Source organism: Eleginops maclovinus, chromosome 21 (genome assembly GCF_036324505.1).
Source record: "Eleginops maclovinus isolate JMC-PN-2008 ecotype Puerto Natales chromosome 21, JC_Emac_rtc_rv5, whole genome shotgun sequence".
NCBI lineage: Eukaryota > Metazoa > Chordata > Actinopteri > Perciformes > Eleginopidae > Eleginops > Eleginops maclovinus.
This window is the reverse complement of record NC_086369.1, coordinates 7114780-7142269: the sequence shown is the minus strand read 5'-3', so window position 1 is coordinate 7142269 and position 27490 is coordinate 7114780. Positions and strand designations below refer to the sequence as shown.

At 39.3% G+C, this 27490-nt stretch overlaps 2 protein-coding genes across 2 annotated transcripts in view; both read left to right on the top strand.

Moving 5' to 3' along the window:
- Nucleotides 1-7193, top strand: part of myo3a (myosin IIIA) — a 57975-nt gene extending 50782 nt beyond the window's left edge. The window contains 4 exon segments of the mRNA XM_063912129.1: nucleotides 615-706; nucleotides 2392-2432; nucleotides 5021-5248; nucleotides 6574-7193. Coding sequence (XP_063768199.1) covers nucleotides 615-706; nucleotides 2392-2432; nucleotides 5021-5248; nucleotides 6574-6688 — 476 coding nt within the window. The 3' untranslated portion in view covers nucleotides 6689-7193.
- A 1038-nt stretch (nucleotides 7194-8231) lies between these two features.
- On the top strand, nucleotides 8232-26257 carry gad2 (glutamate decarboxylase 2). Its single transcript, XM_063873875.1, is given in 17 exon segments — nucleotides 8232-8912; nucleotides 9205-9267; nucleotides 9415-9558; nucleotides 10241-10474; nucleotides 11668-11758; nucleotides 12563-12675; nucleotides 13117-13232; nucleotides 13706-13785; nucleotides 14367-14421; nucleotides 14574-14690; nucleotides 16852-16872; nucleotides 16874-16917; nucleotides 17018-17096; nucleotides 17185-17334; nucleotides 18509-18616; nucleotides 20121-20210; nucleotides 22273-26257. Coding segments are annotated over 17 exon segments (1755 nt in total). The 5' UTR covers nucleotides 8232-8836; the 3' UTR covers nucleotides 22447-26257.
- Nucleotides 26258-27490: the final 1233 nt, after the last annotated feature.

Below are 27490 nucleotides of genomic sequence, written 5' to 3'. Positions count from 1 at the left end.
TCTGCAGATATTAGAACTGCATTACAACTACAACTAAACATACTAAACATTGCAATTTTGTAAAAAGGATCCACATTTTGAAGAAAGACCTCTTTGAATTCCCTGGTAGTCTGCCGTTTTAAGGTGGTGTTTATGTATCCCAACATCGTGTCTGAGTTCAGTCAAGGACCTTTGTGACATAAAAAGCCCAAAAAGAAAACAATCCTTTCAAAATGTTTATTATACTACACAAATAACAATTATTGTCGTTGTATCTTCATTATGGATTAGGGCGAACATAAAAGCAGAAGTAAAATTGACCAGACTTTTGCGTACCAAAATGCAATGCAAATCCAGGCCAATCATAAAGTCTCTCAAATCTCAACAAAGCTAAATACTTTTCAAATGTTGTTAAAAGGCAATTACGTAAATGAGCAGGTTGAAGATACACCAAAACTAAATCCAAGCACTTCATTAAAGTGTACCATAAACAGAATAGTTACGATGTGTAAATCAAGGTTCAGGTTTCCTTTCGGTGTCCATTTATGTGTACACTTCTGAATCCTTACCCAGCTACTTTTACCAACATAATACCACTGTCTGATGTCCTTAACACACACGTTGTTCATTTTCAGCCGAGAAGAGACAGTCGAGGACCCCCCGCAGGACCCAGCAGCCAAAGACCCTCAACACCCCGGAGGACTCTACCTACTACAACCTCATTCATGTGAGTCAGAGAGAGATGGAGAACGATTTCAGATATCCACAACAACAAGGCTCTGCTGGCAGCTGCCATGTGACGCTGTTACTGCCTCCCCACAATGCACTATTGATCGGCAATTATTTTCTTTTTGTAATACTCCTACAGATGTTCCCAAAGAAATATATACAGTATGAGCCTATCACAAAGTTGTCCCAGAATTTCTTTAGTACATTTGATGAATCTTCTTCAGCAGGTTGTTGTTTTTAATGTATTTCATTCACTGTGCTCTTTATGTAATAATTGGTAATGTTCCGTGATTTCAGGTAAAAATTGCTAAGCTCACTTTTGCAGCATTTAAGGTTTGTTTAAAACGCCGTCAGTTTGTTGTTCAGTTTTATACTGAGGAATGCGTCAATCAATAATCCAATCAATTAATAAGAACGATTATAAATTGTACTTTGGATTAAAGGATTTCTCAAGTGATAACCTCACCATAGAAGCATATTTTTAAGCAATATACTTAATAACATAAGTAGCCAGATGATTACTTGATTAACACATTTGATCAAAAGCGAATATCTAAAAGATGTGAATCAGTGGTTCCCAATATTGGGGTAACAACCTGTCAGAGGGACATAAAAACACAAATGGATCATAAGACAATTAAAATGGTAATATGCTGATGTATAATGTTTACCATGCTGACCAGCTTGCTTTAGCATGATATCCTTCTAATCCATGTTAAAGTGCCCCTATTATAGTCTTTTTCAACAATATATTATAGGTCTCAGATAAATACAAATCATGTCTCTGACGTGTTTGGCTCAAAATACCAAACGGATCATGCATTGTAGCATGCCATAAACCCCTCTGTTTCAACCCTGTTTCAAAAGTGCTGATTCTGTGTCTGTAGCTTTAAATACAAATGAACTGCCAATCCCCCACGACCCTCTGCGAAGTGTTTAGTTTAAAAACACTATGGTGTTCTAGGAGATTCAGGTGGTAAGGTGGGTGGGTGTTACCTTGGTCGGTTATTGGCTAATCAACAGACATATCACTAAGTGGCCAAAATCGGATCAGCTCATTTTCAGACAGGTTTTTATGTAAATGGACCAGGACAAAAACAGGGGGAATCTTTTTTCCTGAAACTTTCTGAATCTATTTGCACAGAGGGGACACATATTTATGTATAAAAGACATGAAAAAGTGGATTTTCCATAATAGGTGACCTTAAAAAAGAAAAAAGCAGACCACAAGTGCAGCTTAAACTGATGGAAACTGTCTTTTGTTTTAGATTTTTTGAGCATGAAGTATTGGAAGTATTGTAAATACTTTTGGGAAGTTAACTAATGGTGGCGCAAGCTTGAGGAAAGAGTGTTACCAAAAGTGCATTGTTAGATTTACTCCCGAGGAAGTCTCAACCAAAGGCTGAAGGAAAAGTGTAGGGATCAGTGAAGTCCTGTCGATCATAGAACGTCTGTAAGAAATTGTCTGACAATCCTTTTTTCGAATCATTAGTCAAAAAGAGTTTTGAACTGAATCTTAACAACCTGAATGCAACCTGTAATGGGCCTGCTCAGGGGTGACAAGCCAAAAGGTTGGGAATGATTACTCTCAAACCACTTTCTTTTGTTTCACCTGAGCACAGAGATTAGGAGTATTTGATTGACACGTAGTTTCTAATCTGCCTTCTGTTTCTCTCTACACAGCGGTCTGTCCAGGATGATAAACGCAAGCCCAGGAAAGAGGAGTGAGTAGCAAGTTCCTATTTCAACCTTCTATTTAACAGCTTCACTATTTAAGAGGTTGGCTTGCTGCCTGCCTGCTTGGCACACAGTCAGGAGTAACGACTGAAGCCCTGCAACAACATAAGGACGGCGTCTCTGGGTCCAGACTTAATGATCTGCTGAATAACCCACACCCTGTGTGAAATGAATTAGCCTCACCTTTCACCTTCGTTACACTTGCTAAATATATGCAATGTTAGGCATCAGAAATACTTGGTGTAAGGTACTTCATGTATTCTATTTAGGAGCACTAGAAAGCGTCTACGGATTGCGCTCATGCATCTGTTAGTCATTTAGGCCACATATTGAGTGTACCGCCCAGAGTGAGGGGGTGCAGATAGACCGATAGGGCTGTGCTGAACAAGAAGAGGCCAGGGTACTTAATCACAGCAGTCTGTAAAGGACACACACACCTTGATGTGCGCACACACACACAGTGCGACACAGTGCTAAACATCAAGGGTAATAATTTGTTTGCAGATAAATAAAGCCAGCGATGGACAGGAGCCGTTTACATGCATCATTAGGGATGAGAAGGTCAGCGGGAAAGATAGCATCTGTGGCTAAAGCTGACAGCAGGGGATGATGGGAGAGAGTGGGTGGTACGAGGAGAGGAAGGTAGACAAAGGTGATGATTAAATAAAGTCTGCAGGAGCAGTCGTGTTTCAGTGTGCTCTGTGAGGCTTAGCTAGAAACAACATTACTTTTAGCTAAATGCTAATTAATGTTAACAATAGCATTGCTAAAAGTCTCATACTTATCCGGTAAGTTTGAGATGTTTCGGTTTAGAGTTAGCCTGATAATATTTGGTAATTAGCTTTAAAGTATAGCTGAGGACGATATGCTTATGTTAGCATGCTTTAAATGTTAACAATAGAAGTGCTAAACGTCTCATACTTATCCGGTAAGTTTGAGATGCTTCAGTTTAGAGTTAGCTGATGATATTTGCTCATTAGCCTTAAGGTATAGCTTAGGACGACCTGCTGATGTTACCGTGCTATAAATGTTAACAATAGCAGTAGTACTTACAGTGTCAGGTAAGTTTGAGATGTTTTAGATTAGAGTTAGCCTGATAATATTTGCTAATTACTCTTACAGTACAGCTGAGGAAGATGTGAATGTCATTAGTGTATTTGGTCATTAAAGGGAAAATATGCCAGCTTTTATTATCCAATGTTATCCAAATATAGAAATATGGCCTGACGGCAGTGATAGATTAGTCCTTTTAATTTAAAGTTAGCTAAAAGCAGTTTATCCTGGAGTGGGGGCATGGATGACTGAATCCCATTGTATGGCAGTCCGTCCAAAAACTGTTGGGATATATCACTCAAAATCACAAACAGAGCTGTAAAAAGATTGGCTTCTGTCAATCACAATGCAAATATTGGCACACCTAGTCCTAGAACGTTTTCTTCGATAGCACTGGTAAATGTTGACACTTCTGATATTGTAGCACTGCAGTCACGGAGACACTGATTTCCAATAGCCATTGTCACACATTTCAATAATGTGTGAGACGTATTGATCTCCACATGGAAACTGTTTTTCTCACTTCTGTCCATTTAGAGGTCAGAGTGTAGCTTCAGCTTCATGACAGCATCCCATGGAGCTGAGGGTGATGCTGTGTGCTTGTGTGATACCTGATGGACGAATTAAATACTCTTGCAAATACTGTCAGCAAGATAAATATACTCCTTTTTTCCTTCACTTCATATCTGTCAGTTAATTGCAGTCAAAATAAGTGCCTTAAAACACGACTGAAGTAGACACGCATACTTTATTGTTTATGTTTGTATTTCCGAGGAGTTTTTTGTCTTCTTATTGCTAAAATTATTTTCAAATTGACCACCAAAGCACATTGTTTCTAAAATTCGGTTGGCAAAACATTTACTTGGACTTTTCTTCCCCCTTCACCGAAAAATAAATAGGCATAAACAAAGTGCAAGGTATTTTATGTAGGAGGAGGCGAAGAAATCAATAAAAACAGGAAGACTAAGGTTACTTCGTATATAGATCAAATTCAAACCGAAGCTCCAATTTCTTTTATGTCGAAGAAATAGACGAATGCGTGTTCAGCTGGCAAACTAGAACTAAAAGCACCATTTATTTGTGAGTGTTTTACAGATGAGTAAACAACCAGGCTTTATAAAGAACACACATACTGAGGCTAACTGCTTCAATCAAGGAAAACAGATCACAGGTGTGTGCTTTCTGAAGATATAACAGCCTTATCAGAAATAACAAATATATGTATAATAAATACAATTTGCATTAAAAGGAAAAAATATGGTATCGACGTAAGCTATTTGCAGTAAATGAAGAAAGGTGGCATTAAAGTACTTCGGGGGGGGGGGGGGTGTGCTAGAATCTTGAATTTCAACAGGACAACAACAACAGCAAAGAGAAAGCAAATCAAGAAGAGGGATGACTTATTTGATCAAAAATCTCGAAGTCTTCATTCAAACAATCACTAAAATAACGTTGCCTGAATGTCTGATTGACCCCGGCGGTCCGTCCTTCCTAACAACCACCCCCTCTGTGTGTGCTTCAGTCCAGGGAAGCTGCTGGATGTAGATGACCACTACTACCGGGAGCTGTCCACCAGCAGCTCTGAACCCAGCATCTCCTCAAAGGACACGTCCCCCAGCAGCAGGCCTGAGAGGAGAAGGTCCATGGAGAGGAGGCCGTCTGCTAAACAGACATCAGGCTCTACCAGCAGGCCGACCAGAGCGAGGGCCGTCACTGAGCCAGAGCCTGCCAAACCTGTCGAAGACAACAGGTATGTCCCGGTCCCCTACATGCACGATGAAAAAGCCTTTAATGAAATGTTTTATGTCAACAAATTTCACATAACTGTATTGAGTTAGTTGAAAGCAATAATATTAAGTTGATGTTTTATTTAATCTTAATATTATTGCTTCCAACTAACGTACTACAGTTGTGTGAAATCTGTTGACATATTACATTTAATTAGTCAACATTTCAGTTTTTTCAGTGCAGGATTTGAAAAATAAACGTTGGCCTCTGTAAGAGAAATGGCTTCGTATCTGACAGGTCATATATTTGACCTCCCGCTTGGTGTGTCTGGAAACGGCGATACATTCAATGATCCATGATCCAAAACAGAAGGAAAATATTCAAAGCTCTATTTTTCTAAAGCGGAGCAAAACAACAGGGCAATTTCTTATTCCTGGCCTTTCTGGTCATCATCAGGGCAAACCTGGCCTCCAATATCAATATCGCCAATCTGAAATTGTATTAAAGAAGCAGATTTAACTGCATGTTAAAGCACACACAAGTATGCCCAATATCATGGTTTCGGTTTCCCTTCTTGTCCATTTTTAATATATTTTTATGTTATGACTTTGGTCCTGTAACCAACATTTTTTCAGATCTTTCTCAACTCATGTTAGTGCCCTCCTTTAGGTATCTCTAACTGCTGCTGATTTAATGTGTGTACACTTACACATGATGCAATATACTTGATGCATTTGTAAGCAAATATGCTGCTGACTTACATGCAGTAAAGTTATGCTGTTAAATTACATTGTTTTGTATACTTGGTTATTTAAAAGACATTAATATTTATGATTTGTTTTGTATTAACAGTTTTAAAAGCAATCATTTGAATGAATTTAGATTCAGAGATATCCCTATGGTGATACAGTTCAGTTGAAACTGATGAGTGGAGAAAGTGGCGTACACAACTGAGCTTCTACATGATAAAGATAGGCGCCTGAGCCTACAAACTGTAGTGGTTCAAGTTAGGAATTAGCTTGTTAGGCAACCATGAGGTACCTGCACCTATCAGGATCAGCGTTTGTTTCTTTGCAGATGATTTTTTTCCCCACAAAAAGTGCCACATTTGCATTCTGATTGCAGTTGACACAGTGACAAATCCGTGTAGCAATTTAATCTGTTTTCCAGTCGTTCCTGCGCACAGCCTGTGACAGCTCACACACAAGATAAATGGTTGCCGAAAACAATAAACAATATGAATTCTGTCTCCTGATCACGAGTCTATCATCTCCTCCTCTTTTTTTTTCTTGTTCTGTTTTTCCTTTGCTTTATCTTTGCGTTCACTCTCCTGTGTTGTGTTGGCAGGCGCTCTTTTCCCAGAATGTCCTCCACAGAGAGCCGGACAGAGGACAACCCGTACGACTTCAGACATCTACTGAGGAAGACCTCCCAGAGACGAAAGCTCATCAAACATTACTGAACACAGGACTTTTTTAGGCCGTTTGGCAAGTAATCTGTCCAAATCTGGCGCAGGGAACACACTATGTGGCAATCATGATAAAAGAGTATTTTATTCTGTTGACTTGAAAAACTTGAAAAGCATTGACAGCATTGATTACGGTCACGACATAACATAGACAGGATGAAGGTTAATGTAAATATTAAAAAGCTATACCCATAACACTGTAAATGAAGGTTGTATTGATGTTATTTGTAAATTAGACATTGTTGCTTTCGCTCATGTTAATGTCCTCTCTGGTCGGTTCAGTAATGTAAGGTTGTCCATATCAATTCAAAAACCAAATACAACTGTATAAAAAAAAAGAGATCATGTAAATACAAATGCCATGCTCTTCAACTTGAACAAATATCATTTGTTTTTAAGAATGTCTCTTTTTAAAAAGCTGCTTGAGTGTTGTAACCATGTAAGAAGTGTACATTCTCTTTTCTTGTTTTAATGTAAAATATATTAAATTCCATGTGATGTTTATTTGTTTTCACCTTTGGCGTTGCTGCCTTTATACAACATGGTTTCATTATGTTGTAACAACGTGCTGCATACTCTTTATTTTCTGTTGTACCTCACATCATTGTTAATTTTCACACAGTTACTCTGACTCTTACAGATCTCTGGTGGTATCGGATATCTTCATGTAGACTGTTGGCGTTAGCGTTCATCAAGATTCAAACCACTGATCTTTATGTGACATTTTAAAGGAGAAACCCCCCCCGGGAAGTGTTAGTGAATCCGTAGTGTCATGCTGACACAAAAAATATGTAAATCCAGAGAAAACACGGGCAGCAAATAAGATTCATGCATTGATCATATAAAAGAAAAAACATTGCTGATTGAAAGGAAATAGCTCAATTAAAATCAGCTTTACAATTATTAATGTCATTTAAATCAGAAAGTAATTCCATACACATATGTCACAGTATTAGCATTGTCAAAGGGCCCACTTTATTTTAATACATCCCTTGTGGCATTAAATGGTTGTTTGCTGTTGAAATCATAAATCATATCAGATGTGGGTCAGGGTGGTTTTGATGCCCTCAGGGTCCGTTTGCTCTCAATGGGTTTAAATGCTAATAAAACAGCACAGAATTTAAGGGTTGGGTTGTAAATTGTACCATAGTGTGGATTAAGTCCTTGATGCTGTATTTTGTACTACTTTTTAGGCCCAAAACATTCAGTATCTTCAAAACAGTGCATTTCATTATTGTTTTATTTTAGGGGGACAAAAATGTGGATGTAAATCATGTGATTTTCTGATTACTTGACGAAGAAAGGCCTGATAAATCAAGATATGTTTATGTGCAAAAAGGCTTTGGTAATTACGCTTAATGTAGTAGAAGCCCAGGAGAGAGGAGGGATCCATGCGCACTTTTTCTCAATTTAAAGCCGATGTCCTCGCCGCCCCGCTGCTTCCTCCCCCGGAGGCGCGCAAATAGAGCAGCCAGTCTCCAAGAAATAGGTCCGCACCTGCCTGGCAGATGAATTAGTTTGCATTCACTGTCTGTATGGAGGGTAAGTTGAGCGCGCGGGGGACAAAGTGTCGGGGATGTATGGAGTCACGACGCACGACGCAGCGCTCTTCGTCATGACCTGAAGTGAATCACGATGGGATTGCTTTGGTGACGTTATATTTAGATTAGAAGCAATTAGGCATGGCTCGTGCGTGACGCATATTTACCAGAAGCTGTAGCACAAAGCTGCGCACTGACACCACTTTTGTCTGCAGCCCATTTCATTTTATTTGTAGTATAATTTTTCATCCAAAGCTGACATTTCACTGCTCCTGAATATTTTTGCGGAGTGAGGAGTGCGTGGTGCGCTGACTGAGTGCGCCTGTTAAATCAAGTGTGTGCGGATTTCTCTGGCAGGACCCTCCTTTCTTATTCGTGCACCTGTGGACGCTTGCAGAAAAACACCGTGGACGCCTTTTGATTTTGTTTTCCTTTTTACCGCACGCGTTTTAGTTTTAAGCGCTCTGCTGCAGCGTAAAACGTCTCCCGGATGCGCGGCTGGATTTCAGCACCACATCATCGTTGAACAGCACTGGGTAGAAGCGTGTGGATGGGCTCTGTCGGTCTCCGTGTCTCCAGCAGCTCCTAAGTACCGGCCACAATGGCAGCACAGGGTTTCTGGTCTCTTGGTGGAGATAATGCGGCGGCAAACACCGGGAATCAGAGCCCCAGCACAAGTGAGTGGCTTTTTATCTCCAAATCACCTCTGATGGACCGGGCGCAGCTCTAATCCCGGTGTATTGTCTCAAGCCTTTGCGCTGCATTTGGTCAGAGTCAACGAATGAACATCCAAACAGGCCTGCTTTATCTAGAGTCTATTTTTAGACACATGTTTTACCCTTAAGGATGTAATAATTGGTCCTACATCGCTATTTATTTATTTTTTGCATGTCGATTTTTGTGCTTCGGCGTCTATGTTTAAAGTTGGAACCTGAAGCTATTCATCCTTTTTGATTTTCTCTTTCCCAGCCAGGGCTTGGTGCCAAGCGGCGGCCCAGAAATTATCCGGAGGAATTGGATCTAAATTATGTGGTATGTTGGTTCACTGTGGGTGGGTGGGTGGGGTAAGCTATTTGAGCGACGTGCGCGGTTTTCTCTCCATCTTTTTTATTTTTTGTGCTATTCCCGGCCTTGTGTACAAGGTAGTAAAAATATATAAATGCTGTTTTGTGTCTAAAGCTCTTCTCAATGTCGGAGAATTGGAAAAAGCCGCCGAGCCGGCCGCCAAGCAGCAGCCGGAGACAGAGGCTGCTGCCTGCGGCTGCAACAAATCCTGCAACTGCACCAAAGCTTCTGTGGTCTTCTCCGACCTCTATTCAACAGGTACTGAAGCATGCTGTAACACTCATATTAAACACTGTCGTCTCCTGATTAGTCCCATTGAGTCACAGCTTGGCCTTGCCTTGTATTATCGAGATTTATTCTGCGTGAAAACACAAACAAATACCGTTTTTATGAGATTAGCTTTGACATTTTTTAAATGAATGAAAAACATACGGCGTTATTTATGAATACATTTTGCAAGTAGATATTTGTCATATAAATGTAGTCTAAATGAATCGCCAAAGAGTCGATCTGCCTTATTCTTTATTCCGTCAATAAAATAGGACTTCGTAGCGTAATAACAAAAGGAATAAATGACCTAACATAGTCCTACAAGATAATTATGTGCAGTTTTTACATAAGATTTCATATCCATAATATCCAGTGAGTTATGGTGATCATTGCACGTTGTCGGAGAGGTCACCTTCAGCAGAATGTCATGTTTTGAGGTTTTACGTCGCAGAAAACTTAGAAACTTTCCATACATTTTAGACCTGTTAATTGTTAAGAAATATGGGCCATTTTTCTTCGTTTTGTATATTAATCTGACATTTTGGTTCCCGTATGTAAAAGGCCTACACAATGCATAATAATCATACATAACATCGGTTTTAATGGCTGCTCTCTACACCAAAAAATCTCATTTACTGCTTGTTTTATTTGACATATTTATTTTTTACAGACCTGTTACCTGCCATGGACAGTGACGCCAAAACAATGACCTTCCTGCAGGAAGTTGTGGATATTTTACTGGCCTATATCGTGGAGTCTTTCGACCGGGAAACGAAGGTTATTGATTTCCATTATCCGAACGAGCTGCTCCAGAAGAACAACTGGGAGCTTCAGAGCGAGCCGGCCTCCCTGGATGAGATCTTGATCAGCTGTCGCGCCACCCTCAAATACGCCATCAAAACAGGTCAGGCCTCGGACTGCATGCTGGGTGCATGCTTGATGAATAAACCTGCTTCACTTCAGACTGTGATCTGTTTAAAATATGGCATGTTAGAATATATGTTCCACTTTAAAGCTGCACCTTTTTCCATTTATGTAGGCCTAAAAGTCCGGCCTGCTGCTTATCTTTAAGTACATCACAACAGCTGTGAGTTTAATTAGAAAAAAAATATAAGGGGAAATAACTATCACAGTGCTTGACATAGAGAAAAAACAGAGAGTGACATCTACCAGAAAATCTCTAATTGGCTAATGTTTTATACTGTCTCTATTTTATTATAAGGAATATCCCCCAACTGAATGAAACAAAGAAAGCAATCTGTGTGTTGAATAAATAAATGGTGTCTATCTAAAAAAAAAACCTGGAGGTTGTCCTCCCTCTCCTCCTCCCGACCAGCAGACCGGTAAATGCAGTGGCGCAGTAAATCTGGTTCACCAAGTAGCAGATAATAGGCTAATAACCACGCAGGGGCCAAGTCCATTATTCTCTCCACTCTGACACTCGCAGGGGAACATTTACTGCACAATATGATATAGCACACTGGTGTATTGATAAGATAGACACATATATGAATGTGGTACTTTTTTTTTAACATACAGCATTTTCAGCGGCTTTAGCTTCTTTTATTAGACCAACTCTCTTTATTTTAATTTCAATCAATACCTGTCTGTATAACACCATGCATTAAAAACTTAAAAGTACATTATAGTGTGTTATAATTCATGTACTACTGTTGTAATATTGCTAAACGTGCCATATTTAGGGGGTTAGAGTAAAATATCACTTTGCATGTTTATATTTAAAACAAGAAATAATAATAGGACATCATTCCATTCTTGCATTTACTATTTATTTTTCATTTTCAAAGCTCCTCTTTATGATGTGTCACAATGGTGGGTGTGTTGACACCCTCCATTAAATTCTTACATTACCCATGAAACACTAAATGCTTTCATTATTTCTCAAGATGATTTAAATCGTCACTGCAGCTGCATCTCTAACCTGCAATTAGAGGGTTTAGAAGATGACAACCTCTCTGCCTTTTGCACACACCCAGCATAAACACATTAAGTTTATTTCAGTTTTGCTGGATAAATGTTCAAATCGCAGCACCCTTCCTCTCCCTTATTTTTTTTTCTTTACTCCTGTTCCTCCAGCCCATCCCAGGTACTTCAATCAGCTCTCTACAGGATTAGACATGGTTGGGCTGGCAGCCGATTGGCTAACATCCACTGCCAACACCAATATGTAAGTATGTGGCCTGTGCTCAATCATGATTTTAAATGCTGATAATGATAATGACAATGAATCCCATTTCCTGCCCAGCCGTATGCCGTCTGCTCGGGCTGATAGCGTCTTCTCTTTTCTCTTTTTCCACTCAATCATAGCAAATGAAAAGGCTAAAATGAAAGGCGGACACCCCTTAAACTCCCACCCCCCTTGCACCCCTCCCACCTCCGCCTTTTATCCTGCCCCCTCTTCCCCAATCTCCATGGGGATTCAAAGGGAGAAAATTAGCCCTGAAATTAAATTCTGACTAATCTGAAGTTAATTTTGGTGTGTGTTTGTGGAGTGATAAACTCGGCCTTGGCAACTGTGAGGCACTGCGAAATAAGCCTGCTGTTTACACGAGGGGTGAAAAGAATTACTTTAGCAAATGCACCAATGTTTAATAGAATATATACTAGCAGGGACGTATTGGAATATCCTTTTTAAGGATGAAGGAACAGTGAGACTTCTGTACAGCAAAGAAATGTGGCCTGCGACGTGGGAATAGAAATAAAGCTGGTACATTTTGTTCAAAAGCATCAGCAATGGCGAAGCCTGTAAATTGGCCATAAATCCAACAAGATTACTATACAAAATATGTTTTATCCATCACTAATTTGAAAGATTAGGGCTTTATCGACAAGCTTTGATTTTAAATCGAAATGTTTACTGAAACATTTAAACAGCAGGGGATAGAAATGTCTGGCCTGGCTGATTTTCGGGGATGAGTCATGGCGCTTTTTTGTGCAACCAGCATCATGTGATGTCCCTTGTGTAACGCAGGTTCACCTATGAGGTGGCTCCTGTCTTTGTGCTGCTGGAATACGTCACTCTGAAGAAGATGAGGGACATCATTGGCTGGTCGGATGGGCAGGGAGATGGCATTTTCTCTCCTGGTATGTAAGGCGACGCCAATCCCAACACCCCTCTGTTTCACTGAAAATGGAACTGCCTGAGTGTGCTGCAATGTGTCAATTTGCATTTTGATGATTTAAATGGAACTCCTTTGAAAGCCAATTAGCATAAAATTATTTAGCAAATTCCAACCCCCACCTCATCACCCTCCAATCTTTAATGTCCCTCATGCATTTCTGTTAGAGCATCATTGGAGAATTTGAAGAACAAGGACTGTGATTGGCTCTGACATTGCGTACAGCTAGATGCTGTGTCATATCTTTAAACAACCCTGATCGCTTGAAAATTATTTGGTGTTCTAGTTTAGTTGTTTTTAAAATGCACACATATATTTCAATTCTGTTCTGAGGCCCTGCATCATTCCCATGAGAATTTCCAGGTACTAATGTGATGTGGACTGACACTGCCTGTCTGTCCTCTAGGTGGGGCTATTTCTAACATGTACGCTATGCTGCTGGCTCGCTTCAAGATGTTCCCTGAAGTGAAGGAGAAAGGAATGTCATCCGTTCCCAGACTGGCGGCCTTTACATCCGAACATGTAGGCATTCATGTTTCACTTCAGCTGATAAACATTGTCCATGTGTGTCTTTTTGATTCAAATAACAATCACTTTTACACAGTTTTCTGAAATGGAAGGTCAATGATCTTCCTCTCCAGTGCAGGAATACCACTTTGTTTCGCACATTAGCTGTGGTTGTGTTTGATGGGTGTGTTTAAAAAGTGACACTTTCACACCACCAGCTGATATAAAGCTGACGTTATGGGTGTCAGACACAGGAGGATACAGGGTGGCTGGTGTGTCTGCCACATTATGTCCCCTCCTTCATCTTTGAAGGACATTTCAAAGATGCTGTGAGCATAAAAGCTAGTAAATACCACCCAGACCTTTCAGCATCAAAGCTGCATGACAAATGTTTAAATTAAATATATATTTCTAGTTTTCTCCCCTCCATCCCGGTGTAAAGACAGTTAATCACATTCTCTCTTTCATGTTTTTTCGGCAATCTCCAGAGTCATTTTTCAATCAAAAAAGGTGCAGCGGCTCTTGGCATCGGGACGGAGAGTGTGATCTGCATTAAAGCAGATGAAAGGTAAAGTCTTCCTCTCATTTCAGCTGTACTTCGACAGATAACACATTAGAAGTTGAATCCCAGGGCGGCAGTTACTATTGCTCGAGTTCAGCGCGACTTTCGGCAATTTTACACCTTTACTTTAATACAATTCAGAGGGAAATAAGGAAATGTCAGCTCACAATCATATTTATATGACCGCTGTTGTTATGAGTCACTTCCAAGATAAAAGGTTTAGCCGAAAACAACATGTGATTAGCTTATAAATCACATTTTCCAATCTTTTCGCCTTTGACTTCCTGCAAAAAATAGTGTGTAGTTGTCAACCTTTAAATTTGAGCCATTTAAATGTTTCAAATGATATAATTTGAATTCCAGTTTAAAACATAAATTAATTAAATATTTAAAATAATAATAAAAAGATCATTTTCCCTCATTTTTAAGAGCATTTTGCTGATGAAATTACTATTTTTTTCTAGTATTGCAGGACCTCTACATTGATATCTTAGTATCTTCACATAAGCTAATGATCTGAATAATTCTCCCATGAATTTACAACAAAAAAATTAAGAAGCAACTGAAAATTCTTTCTTCTTTCACAGCGGTAAAATGGTCCCAGCCGACCTTGAGAGGAGAATACTGGAAGCCAAACAGAAGGTAATATCATAACACAGATATAAACACTGCAGACCTCATACACAACTTCTTTTCTTGTATTCAATCAGCTGAGACAGCAGTGTGATTGAAAATATTGGCATTGTTATAAATGCATCAGCTGCTTTCTCATTTCCTGTGTGTGCCTTTTGCAGGGTTTTGTCCCTTTCTTTGTCAGTGCAACTGCTGGTACCACAGTGTACGGAGCCTTTGACCCTCTCATCGCCATTTCTGACATCTGCAAAAAGTACAACGTGTGGATGCATGTGGATGTAAGTAACACAAATGGATTTTTAATTTGGAACCACACACAAATCTCCATTAACATCTCCGGTTGCTTTATGTAAAACCGTCTGATTACCTTTAATGCACAGTATCTCTCCACAGTGGGGGTTTTAGTGAAGGAATACACAGAGCTCACCAGCGAGTTTGACAAATCTATTATGTCTGTCTCGCCTATAACTGCTTGCGGTTGACCCAGATAGGAGCCAGCCATCCCCTATCTAACACTGGGGATTAGAAAAACTGGAACAGAGGCTGTAAATCATCTCCTCCCCTGACTTTGCCATCATGGGCCCTCTCACTGAAGGAACTCTATCTATTAATGAAGGTGATTTAGTCCTGACAGGGGGACACCTCTATTAAGAGACATAAATGGCCTTATCTATCACTCCTCTCCTGGCTGAGATGGGGAAGAAAACATCCTGCTTTGGAGTGAGCTGGCCCCTGCTGCTTTTGTTTGTCTGAAATGGGATTTTTGTGCATGCAGAATCACATGAAATAAATGTTTGGAGGTCTTTGAAACTTACTAGTTAACATTATGAGGCCTGCAAGTCCAGATATATTTGTTTATATTTAGTGTAAAGGCTAACAAGTAAAGCTTAATTTCCTCATAGAGGACAACATTTCTTTTCAATATCAATGAATTTTCCAAGTAGTTTTTAATGCAAAGACCAAATTAAAGGTATAATTAATATAATATTACTGTTAGTTAGATGAAGATGAAGATTCAACTTTATTGTCATTGCACAGAGTACAAGTACTAGGACAACGAAATGTGGTCTCTGCATTTGACCCATCCTAGTGTTAGGAGCAGTGGGCCGCCATTATGTACGGCGCCCGGGGAGCAGTGTAGGTAACCAGTGTCTTGCTCAGAGACACCACGGTGGCACTTGGTCTTTCGGGGACTTGAACTGGTGACCTTCCAGTTCCCACGCCAAGCCCCTATGGACTTCGACACCACCGCCCTAGGTCTCTGCATTTGACCCATCCTAGTGTTAGGAGCAGTGGGCTGCCATTATGTACGGCGCCCGGGGAGCAGTGTAGGTAACGGTGCCTTGCTCAGGGACACCACAGGAACAACTTTGTCTTTCGGGGACTTGAACTGGTGGTCCAGTTCCCAGGCCAAGCCCCTATGGACTTTGCCACCACCGCCCTAGTTTATTTCTCTGATACAAAGTGTCCTACCTAGTAAATAGAATTGATTGAAATCCTTTATATTGATATTGCTTTACAGAATCAAGAATTGGTCAGTAAAGGCAGCACAGGCTAATATATTATTTATATCTTAGCATATTCATATCTACTGGTTATTCTTAACTTAATACTCAGAATGTTTTGCTCTCCTAGTTAGATGCTTAAATGCATTTTGTTGTCTCCTGCAAATTTCATATTTAAGAACTTTTCTTTAAGTTATTTCCTTGTTTCATATTAAAGTGAATATCTTTGGACTTTATTGTAAGGACGTTAAACGGATATTTTGTTGTTTGTAGCCTTAACGTATCTGTACTGTACACACTGTTTCTATCAAGTTATATATTCAGATATTTCAAATGTATTTTAAACCCTTAAACTGCATCACAACAGGCTTTAACTGTCGTAAGCACATACAGGAATAAAGATATTAAACTAGAATTAGTTTATATTTAACATTAAGTGAACTCACCAGAAGTAGAAGATTATTCAAGCTATAATCCGGTGTTGCATTAAACTAGGTTAACATTAACAGGAAGCAGCTCACTGTCTGTTGCAACGGTTACTGTAGGACACCTGGGAGGGCAGACAACTTCCTGTCTAAATATATTGGGTTACTTCATTCATTTATAGTTTTTTATTTATTTATTAAGCAAACATAACGTTGTGTATAAGTAGACTCTAACGACTTCCTGTACTTTTGACTGCAATGTTATGCTAGATTGAAGTTTAATAACAAAAAAAGTTTGCTGCCCTGCTACATCTGGTAAATGGTTGCACTACTTTTCAAACTTGACAAAGGTCATCCAGAACAACGGAAGTCTTTACGCTTAACTGTTTTTACATAATAATAGTGAATTAGTTATGTAATATCCATAGAGTGTGACTTGAATAAATGATTTACCTTGAAGTTGTGTGTACAATGCCACTTCAATGGCTATCTTCTGTGTCTCCTGACAGGGTGCGTGGGGGGGAAGTCTGCCTCATGTCCAGGAGACACAGGTGGAAGCTGGATGGAGTTGAGAGGCAAGTAAAAAAAGAGTTGTTGTGTAAACTCGATCTGAGGAGAAAATAATGAGCATTTGAAGTAACAATGCATGCTGGGTGTTTTTTTTTTTAACTGCAGGGCCAACTCAGTGACATGGAACCCACACAAGATGATGTCAGTCCCTCTGCAGTGCTCCGCCCTGCTGGTCCGAGAGGAGGTGGGCCTCGTTGTCATGTAGAACACATGAATATTAGTTTGGGATATTGTGTTGCTATTATACATTTTTATTTTATATGATTTCGCAGGGCCTGATGCAAAGCTGCAACCAGATGCACGCCGTCTACCTGTTCCAGCAGGACAAACACTACGACCTCTCCTACGACACCGGGGATAAAGCGCTGCAGTGCGGACGCCACGTGGACATCTTCAAGCTGTGGCTCATGTGGAGAGCTAAGGTAACAGGGAAAGTTCTTTGATATACAAACTGATTTTGTGGTGAAAACATTTTGGTGATACTTAAGCACAGGGATGTTTTATCATAAACCTAACTTCATTTGAGATGTCAACAAAAATAATGTGAAAACCTGATGTGACTGAATATATTTGCCATAGAGATGAAGGTTCAACAAGCTTCTTTTTTTAAACTTAAAAGATTTTCTTCAACTGCATTTTTCTTAAATGTTGCTTATTTTTCTAACATTTTATATGCAAGGTGGATTTAAAAGTATCAGCAGACTGGATTTCAAGGGGCCCTATTATGCTAATTAGACGTTTGAATGCTTTAATGTTCAAAAAGCTCTTTATTTTTCTCATACTGCCTGTGCTGTAGCATCTATTTTCCCCCTCTGTCTGAAACCAGCGACCAATCTGCTGTGATTGCTTAACTTGCCCCGTTACTATTGGTCAGTCGCCTAGAGATGTCTGGTCCCAATTGAAAAGACAGAGTACATAGTGATGTCACCATGTCACGGAAGTAAACAAAGGAGTCCATTGTGTTGGGGATTTTTGTCTTTGCAGACCATTTACATGCCCAGAAACCTATATAATACACAGGAAATGGAAACCCTAAAAAGCATGAAGGGGACCCTTTAAAGTCAAAGCCAAAGTCAACTTTATTATCAAGGTTTCAAGGTTTTATTGGTCATATGCACAACATATACAACGTTGGGTGTAGAGGTCCTCCATGGATGGCAGCTCCGTCCTGGTGATGTGCTGAGCAGTTTTCACCACCCTCTGTAGAGTCTTACGGTTGAGGGTGGTGCAACTGCCATACCAGGCGGTGATGCAGCCAGTCAGTCAATCAATATCTCTAATTGTGGGATTACCAAAGATTACAAATATATATAAATATATGTGTATATACAAACATACACAAGATAAACATAAAAAGGTAAATCAATAAATAGTTAAAAATAGCAGTCTGATAGATTAAAGCAGATGACTATATGACAATGCATGAATATGGCAACGTTACAAATATATATAATTAGTGCAATCACTGTCCATAGCAGCAAGTAGAAGGAACGTGTCAGGTGTTTGGTGTGTGTCTCATCAGCTTTACAATAATCACTCAATATGTCTCACTAAAGGTTTCAAAGCTAACAGATTCAACCCTTTTTTTATTGACAGGGCACCATTGGGTTTGAGGCTCAGATTGATAAGTGTTTGGAGTTGTCTGAGTACCTCTACAACAAGATCAAAGACAGAGAAGGATACGAGATGGTCTTCAATGGGAAGGTAAGTCTACATTTCACTCTCCACGACGATTACTCATCCTCACCCTCACCCTCAGAGAAAAGTAGCCAGCATTAACGCTGCTACTTTGACCTCTGTATTCAGAATCATCTCGGGTGACTTGATTGACACGCAGTGTGCTCTTGCTTTGTGTTGGTGGAGAGCCATTTTTACCTCTCGCTGCCAGCATAATGTGCTGCCATTATGTCTAATGAATGGCATAACGGCCAGTAATTGCTCATATGCATATGAAAAGAAAAGTGCCAGAAACATACTATACAGGGCCAAACTGCAACAGCCCACACATATGATGGGGTGTTTAAGCTAAAAATTGTTTTATAAAAGCAGTCTTTGGACGGCCAGAGTAATTCATAGTAAAAGCTCTTCTTCTTTATTGTTTACCTGCTGAGCTTAAAAGGCTAAAAGCATCGAAACCCTGAGTGTGGTGGGAACAAGCCAAGTCCTCTGGGCATCGGTCCAGGTGTTCACTTGTCTGTACCCCCATAAAGCCATTACATCAGTCTGATGTTGAATATATACGGCAGAACCAGCCCGGGTTGTATAAATGAGGCTGCTTTGCATGGCTGGTCAGCTGTTGGTAATGAATGCTTTCACAGACGGGCAGCTCCAGCGCAGCTTTAGATGCCAAAAAAAATATCAGCATTGGCTTTTCAGACCTATAGAGAGTCTCTGAAGAGGAGGCCGTCTACCTGTCTGATGCTGGGAACACCTAATGGATATTTATGACAGAATATATTCTAGTTTGGCTAAAAGGACCGGCTACAGTTACTCCAAGCACTTCCTAGTTTGTGATGGGATTTCAGCGTAGGATGACTGGTAGATATGTACTAATATTTTTAGGTTTAATTACAATTTAAGACAGAATAAGAGTTTATATTACCGCCTTATATAGTTAAATGTAGCTAATGTGTTATCAAACAACTGCTTTTTTGCACATCCAGCTGACAAATATAGGTCTATCGACTCGCATTTAAGCTTTGTTTAGGTGTGTAACAACTCTTGAATAATTTCTGGCCCTTTTGTGCAAAATTCACTGAGTGTACTTACTAGTTGCTAGCGTGGGCCAACGTTTCCCCTGTAAACAGCTCAATACTAAATTACCTTAGTGACAGGCCATGTGGGGTCATTACTTTGAGCAATTTCCTATGCATAAAAAATAAAAATACACAAATAATTGTTTAAATGATTAGAGCAATTTTAAACATTCAAGTACTTTTACCTTTTAATTGCAACATTCTTGAATTTATTTTTATTTCATAATAAAATTATTCCGGTATCTTATGTTTTCATAAAAGAGAAGAACAAGGAAATTGAGACACCCCCTGTCATCATAAAACATCACTTAGGGGCCGTCCTAAACAAGGAATTGACAATCGAAACAACAAATTGTAAAAATCTCTAATATTGGATCATCCCCTAGCCCTACTGTGTGTGTGCATGTTTTTTTATTCCTCTCATCTCTTATCATCTGTGTGTGTTCCCACAGCCTCAGCACACCAACGTCTGCTTCTGGTACCTCCCTCCTGGGATCCGTTACATGGAGGACAAAGAGGAGAGGAAGAAACACTTGCACAAGGTGGGTGAGCGGAGATAAGAAGCCTGACTATAATATCTCCCAAAAACAGCCTTCACTGCCCCTTTCCTTTGACCCACAAGCCATCATTCATATCCAGCTTGACCATCACATGTCCTCTTCATTAGGGACCACTAGGATGGCCAATTATGCTCGGACAAATAAAAACCTGTGCACATGGGCAAATAGTGGCAGTCTTAAGATAGGATACACTGTCACAGAGGAGGGGAATCACAGGCCTGACTTGGAGGGAGGGTTGCTAACCAGTTAGCCAAAGTGGCGGCCATTCAGAGGCTCCCGCGGCAGCAGGGGCCTAATAATAGTCAATTAGGACAAACAGATGGTGTACGTGCCAGACATACAAAGAGCTCTCTCTGTGTGAAAACGATCAACCATGAATCATTTGTCATAGCACACAAATGGAGTGAATTCCTCTCAAACTGTGCCTCACTTTGTTTGGATAGCTCACTTTTTTTTCCAGAGACAATAGGTTAAGGTATGATGTAATGGTGCTTGATTAGCTCATATAGAAAGTGCACGAATTGAAATAACTTTCTTTAATTTCCACTTCCCTCATGCCTACTTCAAAAGGAGAACTGGGACATGGTCAAAAGACTGATTTTAAGTAATCCCGCAGCTGCTGACGGATTATTTTACCGTTACTAAGGCGGGACACCTGCATCAAATTTAGAAGGAATGACTATGTGTCTTATTTCTAAGGAGTGATTAGGTGTTAAGAGCTGCTGTTTTCAACACAGCCCAGTGGAGGAAGAAGTAGTCAGGCCCCTTACTAAAGAATAGTTACCACACCGCATTTAAACATACTTAAAAACGATATAAGTAAAAGCATTTATGTAAAAGTATATATGTATTAGCAAGCATTTGAAGTAAAAGTACTAACTTTGTAAAGTAGATTTTAGGGGTTTAAATGATTGCATGTACATTAAAGCAAACATATAATGGAGTAGTAAAAGTAGAATATCTTTAAGAGAGTACCTCAACATTTGACTTAAGCACAGCGCTTTACGAAATGTGCTTACACTGTAGTTATTCCCCTCCACAGTGCTGAATAGCTATCAACTCCAAAAGACTAAATTCTAAAACTAACATTGAAAATAATCCAAACTAAAATGTATCCGATTGGCAACTTTTGATTATAGGTCACAGTACTCTCTAATTTATGGTATTTTCTCATTGACTGTACAGAATTTATCAAATTCACCAAAGATCCATAGGCACATATAATTAAACAATGTTCCCCTTTAAAGACAAAGAGTTTTAAACCTGTAATCTGCTACAGCTTGTCACTACACAGAATGCACAAAACAATCAACACTATTCTGAGCATAAAATAAATGTCTTGCTCTGCTTTACTGTTGAGAGAACCTCTCAGCTTGGCAGCAGAGTAGCTGTCAGACTGTCAGACTCTTTGTGAGATAAAGGACTACATGGGCCAAATTTCGAGGTATCTGAAAACGTGACTTGTTTAGTTGCTACAATGAAAAGGAAAAAGGGAGTCATTGGGAACTTCCCACACAATCACTCACTCACATATTGAGTCATATGATCATTTGATATGGTTGAGTGCAAAAGTCTGGTGCTTGTAACCTGCCTGCTTGCTATGTCAACTGGAATTGTGTCAACATAGTTCTAACTAGGTGTTTTAGTGTGTAAATGAAGTGCTAATTCAAGAGCAATCTAGAATAGGGACACATTGGAGGAATCCTTGGACATTTTCAGAATTGTTAAGATTTGTTTTCTTTCTGGGAGTTAGGTGAAAAGATCAATACCACTCTCAAGCTTGTATGCTAATATTAAGCTATCTGTTTCTGGTTTAGGTGCACAGGTAAATGTTTCAAAAGATAGGTTTCTACTGCCCAAGATCGGTTCCAAAACTGTGCTCACACTTTATTTGCAACATTTTGTGTGTGTTTGCTTAGTAGTAGCTTGTTACACTCACCTCCCCAAATGAACCCAAACAAAGATTTGATAGTGAGGGTCTGATTTTCTTTTCTGTATTTCTCTGAATAATATTAACTCGTGCTTTACATACTGGACCCTTCAGGTTGCTCCGGTGATAAAGGCCAGGATGATGGAGTACGGAACAACCATGGTCAGCTACCAACCCCAAGGAGACAAGGTCAACTTTTTCCGCATGGTGATCTCAAATCCCGCCGCTACCTTCGAGGACATCGACTTTCTTATTGAGGAGATTGAGCGACTCGGCCAGGATCTATAAAAACTCATCTCGCCAAATCCTGCTGTACGTTTCCCCTTGACGGATGAATTGTTTGTCGTGAATGTACTGGTAAACTTCTTCTTTTTCTTTCTCTTTCCTCCAAAGTCACATATTTAAGAGTATATTTGAGAAAAAAGATCTACAGATATATCTATATATAATGTATTGTAGCTTTGCCGTGGACTAACTTGGTCCAAAGCTATGTAAAAGTGCTTCTGTCTGCCTTTCCAATAGTGTAATAGATCCAAGAGTAGTGTAAGTGATGTAACTTTATATGTACTTTTTGTGATATGAAATGCTTCTGCAATAGGTCGATGAGGAAGAGTGTTATTTTTGAATCATTTCTCATTTGCCAAGTATGTTGTTAAGTGCCAATCGTGGTTGTGTTCTATTGTAACTTTACACTTTAAACTTCTTGTTTAAAACAAAAAAAGCACTTCACCTTACCTCAGCGTAATCAACTGCCTTTACATCTGCACATCCAAAGCAGTAATTTCCTCATGACTGGTGGTGATTATCAGAACTAGCTCATGTTAAATGCAGTAAATAATCCAGCCAGAATAAGTCATTATAGGGATTTTGAATCAGGTACAGAAGAAGGTATTCCCCTTAAAATCAAACAACTGCAAAGTCAATTCAAAGCGTTTATGAAGGTGTGACGTTCCAGCATGCATCACATCGTCCTCTGAGTTTGTTCTGCAGGTTATGATGCAAATTAACTTTTGCTGCTTAATACACTTTCTACTTTTCTTTCACATGCTTCTTTCTAGTGTATTTAAGGTGATAACCCATTTTGTTTCACTTTCATATCAAAATGGACTTCATTTTTAACATGGCTGTATATTTAACTGTGCTAAGTGTGCTTTACATGTCGTTACGATGATCTAAAATTATAATAATCAACATTTAAGAGGTAACATGAAGATATAATCCTTTGTTTCAAAGCCCATTTTCCTCATATTCAATGGCTACCATTGATTTAGCCAGCCAAAGTACCAAATTATATTTGTGGAATGTGTATTTACCACTTCCAAATACTCTGGGATTTGGTTCAAATTGCAATTATACAAAGTATATTGCCAAAGTGTTTATGATACAAGAAATAAGTCATGGTGGGTTATTTTCTTGCATTGTTAGGAAAGCAATGCTGGATTACCAAATCGGAAAAGTGGACCACTGCCAAAGGGCACCAAAACCCTGAGTTCACTGCATGTCAAATTGCTTTCAAGCATTTAATTATTTAAAAAATCCTAAATATGTCACACATAGCTACACTTAGCTTTAGCGTTAAAAGCGTTAGCTATATACCCCTTGCAAATTGTTCCTAATAATTCTATAACGTGCTCACATAATGCATTTTCCTGTTAAAGTATCTCATTATATTGAAACCATCTAGTAGGAAGTTGGTATATTCCAGCAAGTCAAAGTCAAAAGTCACTCAAAGTCAACTTTAAGTCAAAGTACTGGCTAAACTGGATTTAATTGGAATTATGATCACAGGACCTGCGGTACCAACTGTGGCCACTATCCCCTTGCACTCCACCATTGCTCCTGGCTCTTTCAACACTGGCATTATAAATGTTAAGATGTGAAACCTTTCATCTACAGTGGCGAAATGAGATAAGCTATTTGTCCGTGGTGTTTTTGGAAGAACACTTAAAGAAAGATCGAGGATTTTGAGAAAACTGAGAACGGGCGATAATGATATTTTGTTTAATTTAGGAACTTCACCAATTCGCAGGTAAAGCAAACCTGACATCACTTGCACTAAATCATTGGGGAAGGAGGAGCATCCATTAGCATTGCAACTGAGATGTCTTCTTTATTGATTCACAAGCAATATGCGATGATGGGTCCAAACTACAGTATATACTCTGCAAAAAAGAAAATCACATAAAAGGTCACATAAAAGATAATCACATTTGCTATTATTTAGCAAACACTTAAACATGCTTATTACTGTAGGCAGCTTAGTTAATGGAGTGTGAATCCTGATTAAACAAGCAGAGGTTCTGTAGCATTTTCATTAGAACAAGGTAGAAAAGCACAATTTGCTCAATACGGTCGCTCAGTGTACAATCATTTTATGATCATAGATTGTAAATAGTATTTCAAGATGTCCTAAGTACATATCTTTGTGTATACATAAGTGTATATAAGACATATAACCAGAGACTATTTGTGAGGTAAAGGTAATCTCCAATATAGATAACCTGTATTTTCATCTTGTTTGTCCAAAAGGCTTTTTTCCTGTGTGTGTATGTTTGTCTGATACTTGACTTGGTTTGTGACTCTTCTAGCTATTTCAAAGAGAACATGTTTCAGGGACTGGCTTTAAAGAAATTGACAGTATTCACCTCGAAATACTTCCGAGTCTTTGCTCAGAGACTCTGGTGTTTGGATTTTAAATGAATATGCAAAGCCATTTTGACTCTGAAGCTCTGTGTTTTTTGTGCACAAGTGAATACTTGACGGTATGTGCCAATGTGTACCTAAGTGTGTTTGTAACTGTGTTGCCTTAGTATAAATTTGCCAGTATTGTCTAGTTTTCCTCCAAAAAGGGGAGGTTGTGCACTTTAGAGTATACACATGACCTGATAACGTGCAATGTCCAATGGTTGTTCATAAATTGATGTTAAAAAAAGTACTCAAAAATGTAACTTAAGCTCTTTTTGTCTGAATGTGACGGCGATCAAGGGTCGGTTATGAAAGCATTACATTTTTGGCAGGTTATACATATTATAAAAGCATTTTGTTTGACCATTTTAGTAGAGATTAGCCTAAAGTTTAACTTAGTGTTGGATAATCTTTATTCCCGATCAAATTGGCGTTAACACCATGACACAGACAACCTCAGATATATTGCAGCGACGTTTCGGAAAGCCAGACATTTTCTTCTCTTGCTGCTGAAAGACTTGCTTCCTTTGCACGTGCATGCGACGCCTTGCCTGTCCAGCTTGTTCGATATCTCCTATATCTCTTTCTATATTCATATATATATACATATATACAGTATGTGTTGCTCCTGTAATTAGCTTTAGTGTCCAATGTATAGCTTTAGCCTGTAGAATAGTGCACTGTCGCTCTAGCCTTTACATGTGATCTGTGTTTTGAGCTTCCTGTAAAGTTTCTCTGTGCCGCCAGCATGCTAACCTCGCCTAGCATTGTACTCCTCTTCGCGCTTGAAACTATCTCTATCCTCTGTCTTTCTTCTTCTGCTTGAAGACTGTCGCAGCTCAGAACGTAGCGTATTATATATCTATGTGTGTAGTCCCTCAGCATGTCTCTGAAAGCTTTTCTCTGCTCTGCACCTGTACGTACTTTTCTCTCTTCTCTTTCGCTTTGCCCTCTGGTGGCAGTAACAATGTAACCTCTTCGCTTTCTTCCAATGTTTCTCGGCTGCCCGCTGTCGCCCTCTGTCCGCGTGTCTGAGAGCGTGTCGTGTCATGGTGTCATCAGGCCACTGTCTTCTGATTTCATTTTACCCAGACCTTTGACTCTATGAGATGTATGAGAAACTGAATAAATAGGATTGAGACTTGATTGTCCAAAAAACTTGTCCAAAACAAGTGTTTTTAGCCTTTAACACAATATATAGAAAATATCCCTGCTTTCTTGCTCATAGGAAATATTGTTTGTTAATGAGAACAATTACAATCCCCTAGTACTCAGAGTGCAGTCCACTTTCATCAAATATGGTACGATTTTGAATCATACATTCTGCAAACTGCTCTGCTAGCTTCTCTCAAACATTTTGTCCTGAACTATATGTTACTATTGGGAAAATAGAAATAAATATTGTCAAAACAAACCATTATTGGAATCTTTCTTCCTTTTTTACTTCATTCTCTTGTTTTGCTTTGGCTACATGATTAGACAAGCTAAAATTGTTACAGGAACTGGTGAGAAGTCCTTGAACAGCAAAGACATGTTGCAGCACGATAAGGTAAGAATGCTGGACTTTCTTCCTTTCAAAACTAGTATCCTAATGATATCACTACGAAGGAGATAATAATACATGTTGTTAATGTTGTTTTTTATAGAAAATATGAAAATGTAAAACATATTAAGCAAGCAAAAGGTTTTTTGCACATTTAATTTGAAGGTAGATAACATAAAGGATATCCTACTCCATTGAAAAGTGTGCTTCTTTTTGCATAGCCTCACTGGTAGGTTGCTAACGTGTCTCTAGATGGCACTGCTGCCCCATAACTGGCCATGAGGGAGCAACAGGGGTTGTATTTTTACATTTCCTCAAAAGAGGCTTGTTGCAAATGTTCCTAGAACGTTTGGCCTTTTTCCATTATTGTCTCGAGCTGTTATTTTTACATTTTCCTCTCAATCATTTTTGATTGCAACATCCTTTCATGTCCAAACAGAGACGGAGAGGCATCTGAAATCATGTGAAAGGTTCCCAGATGTCTTACCTCAGCTTTCCTTCTCATACACAGACCCACATACAGTAGATAAAGGGGTAAGGACCACACAGGAATGATTGCTGTCTCTGTTGCTCAGAACCACACAGGGAATTTGTTTATTAAAGTCACAGAAAGGCCAAGATAAAGAGATGAGCTATACAGTATGCTTTAAACAGCATCTGGGTTGCACATTATCAGCTGGCTCTGAATGAAGTGATTGGTTTGAACAATACAAATATGACATTTATTCGCTTGTTAAATGTTTCCACACCATTTATCTACCATTATAATGTCTCAGATAGCTCCATGCAGACATTGATTTTGTCCCAACACCTTGGAGCTTTCGACTTAAATATTGTCTCACTGTCAAGCCTTCTGTAAACTTCTGCAGCATATAATCTTATATATGCAGTTTTCTTCCTAAAGCTACTATTGGCTCCCATGTAACAATGTGATTGTGATTGCGTCAACCGAAACTAAATATTTTTAAATGAACTGACTCATTTCAGGTCTCACTGCTAGCAGAAAGACGTCATAGGCAAACTTGAATTGCACTTGCCAGAGCCAATGCTGCATTCACTTGCTCCTGGAACTAACAAGTTGGTTAGACTTTGTTCCAACTGCAT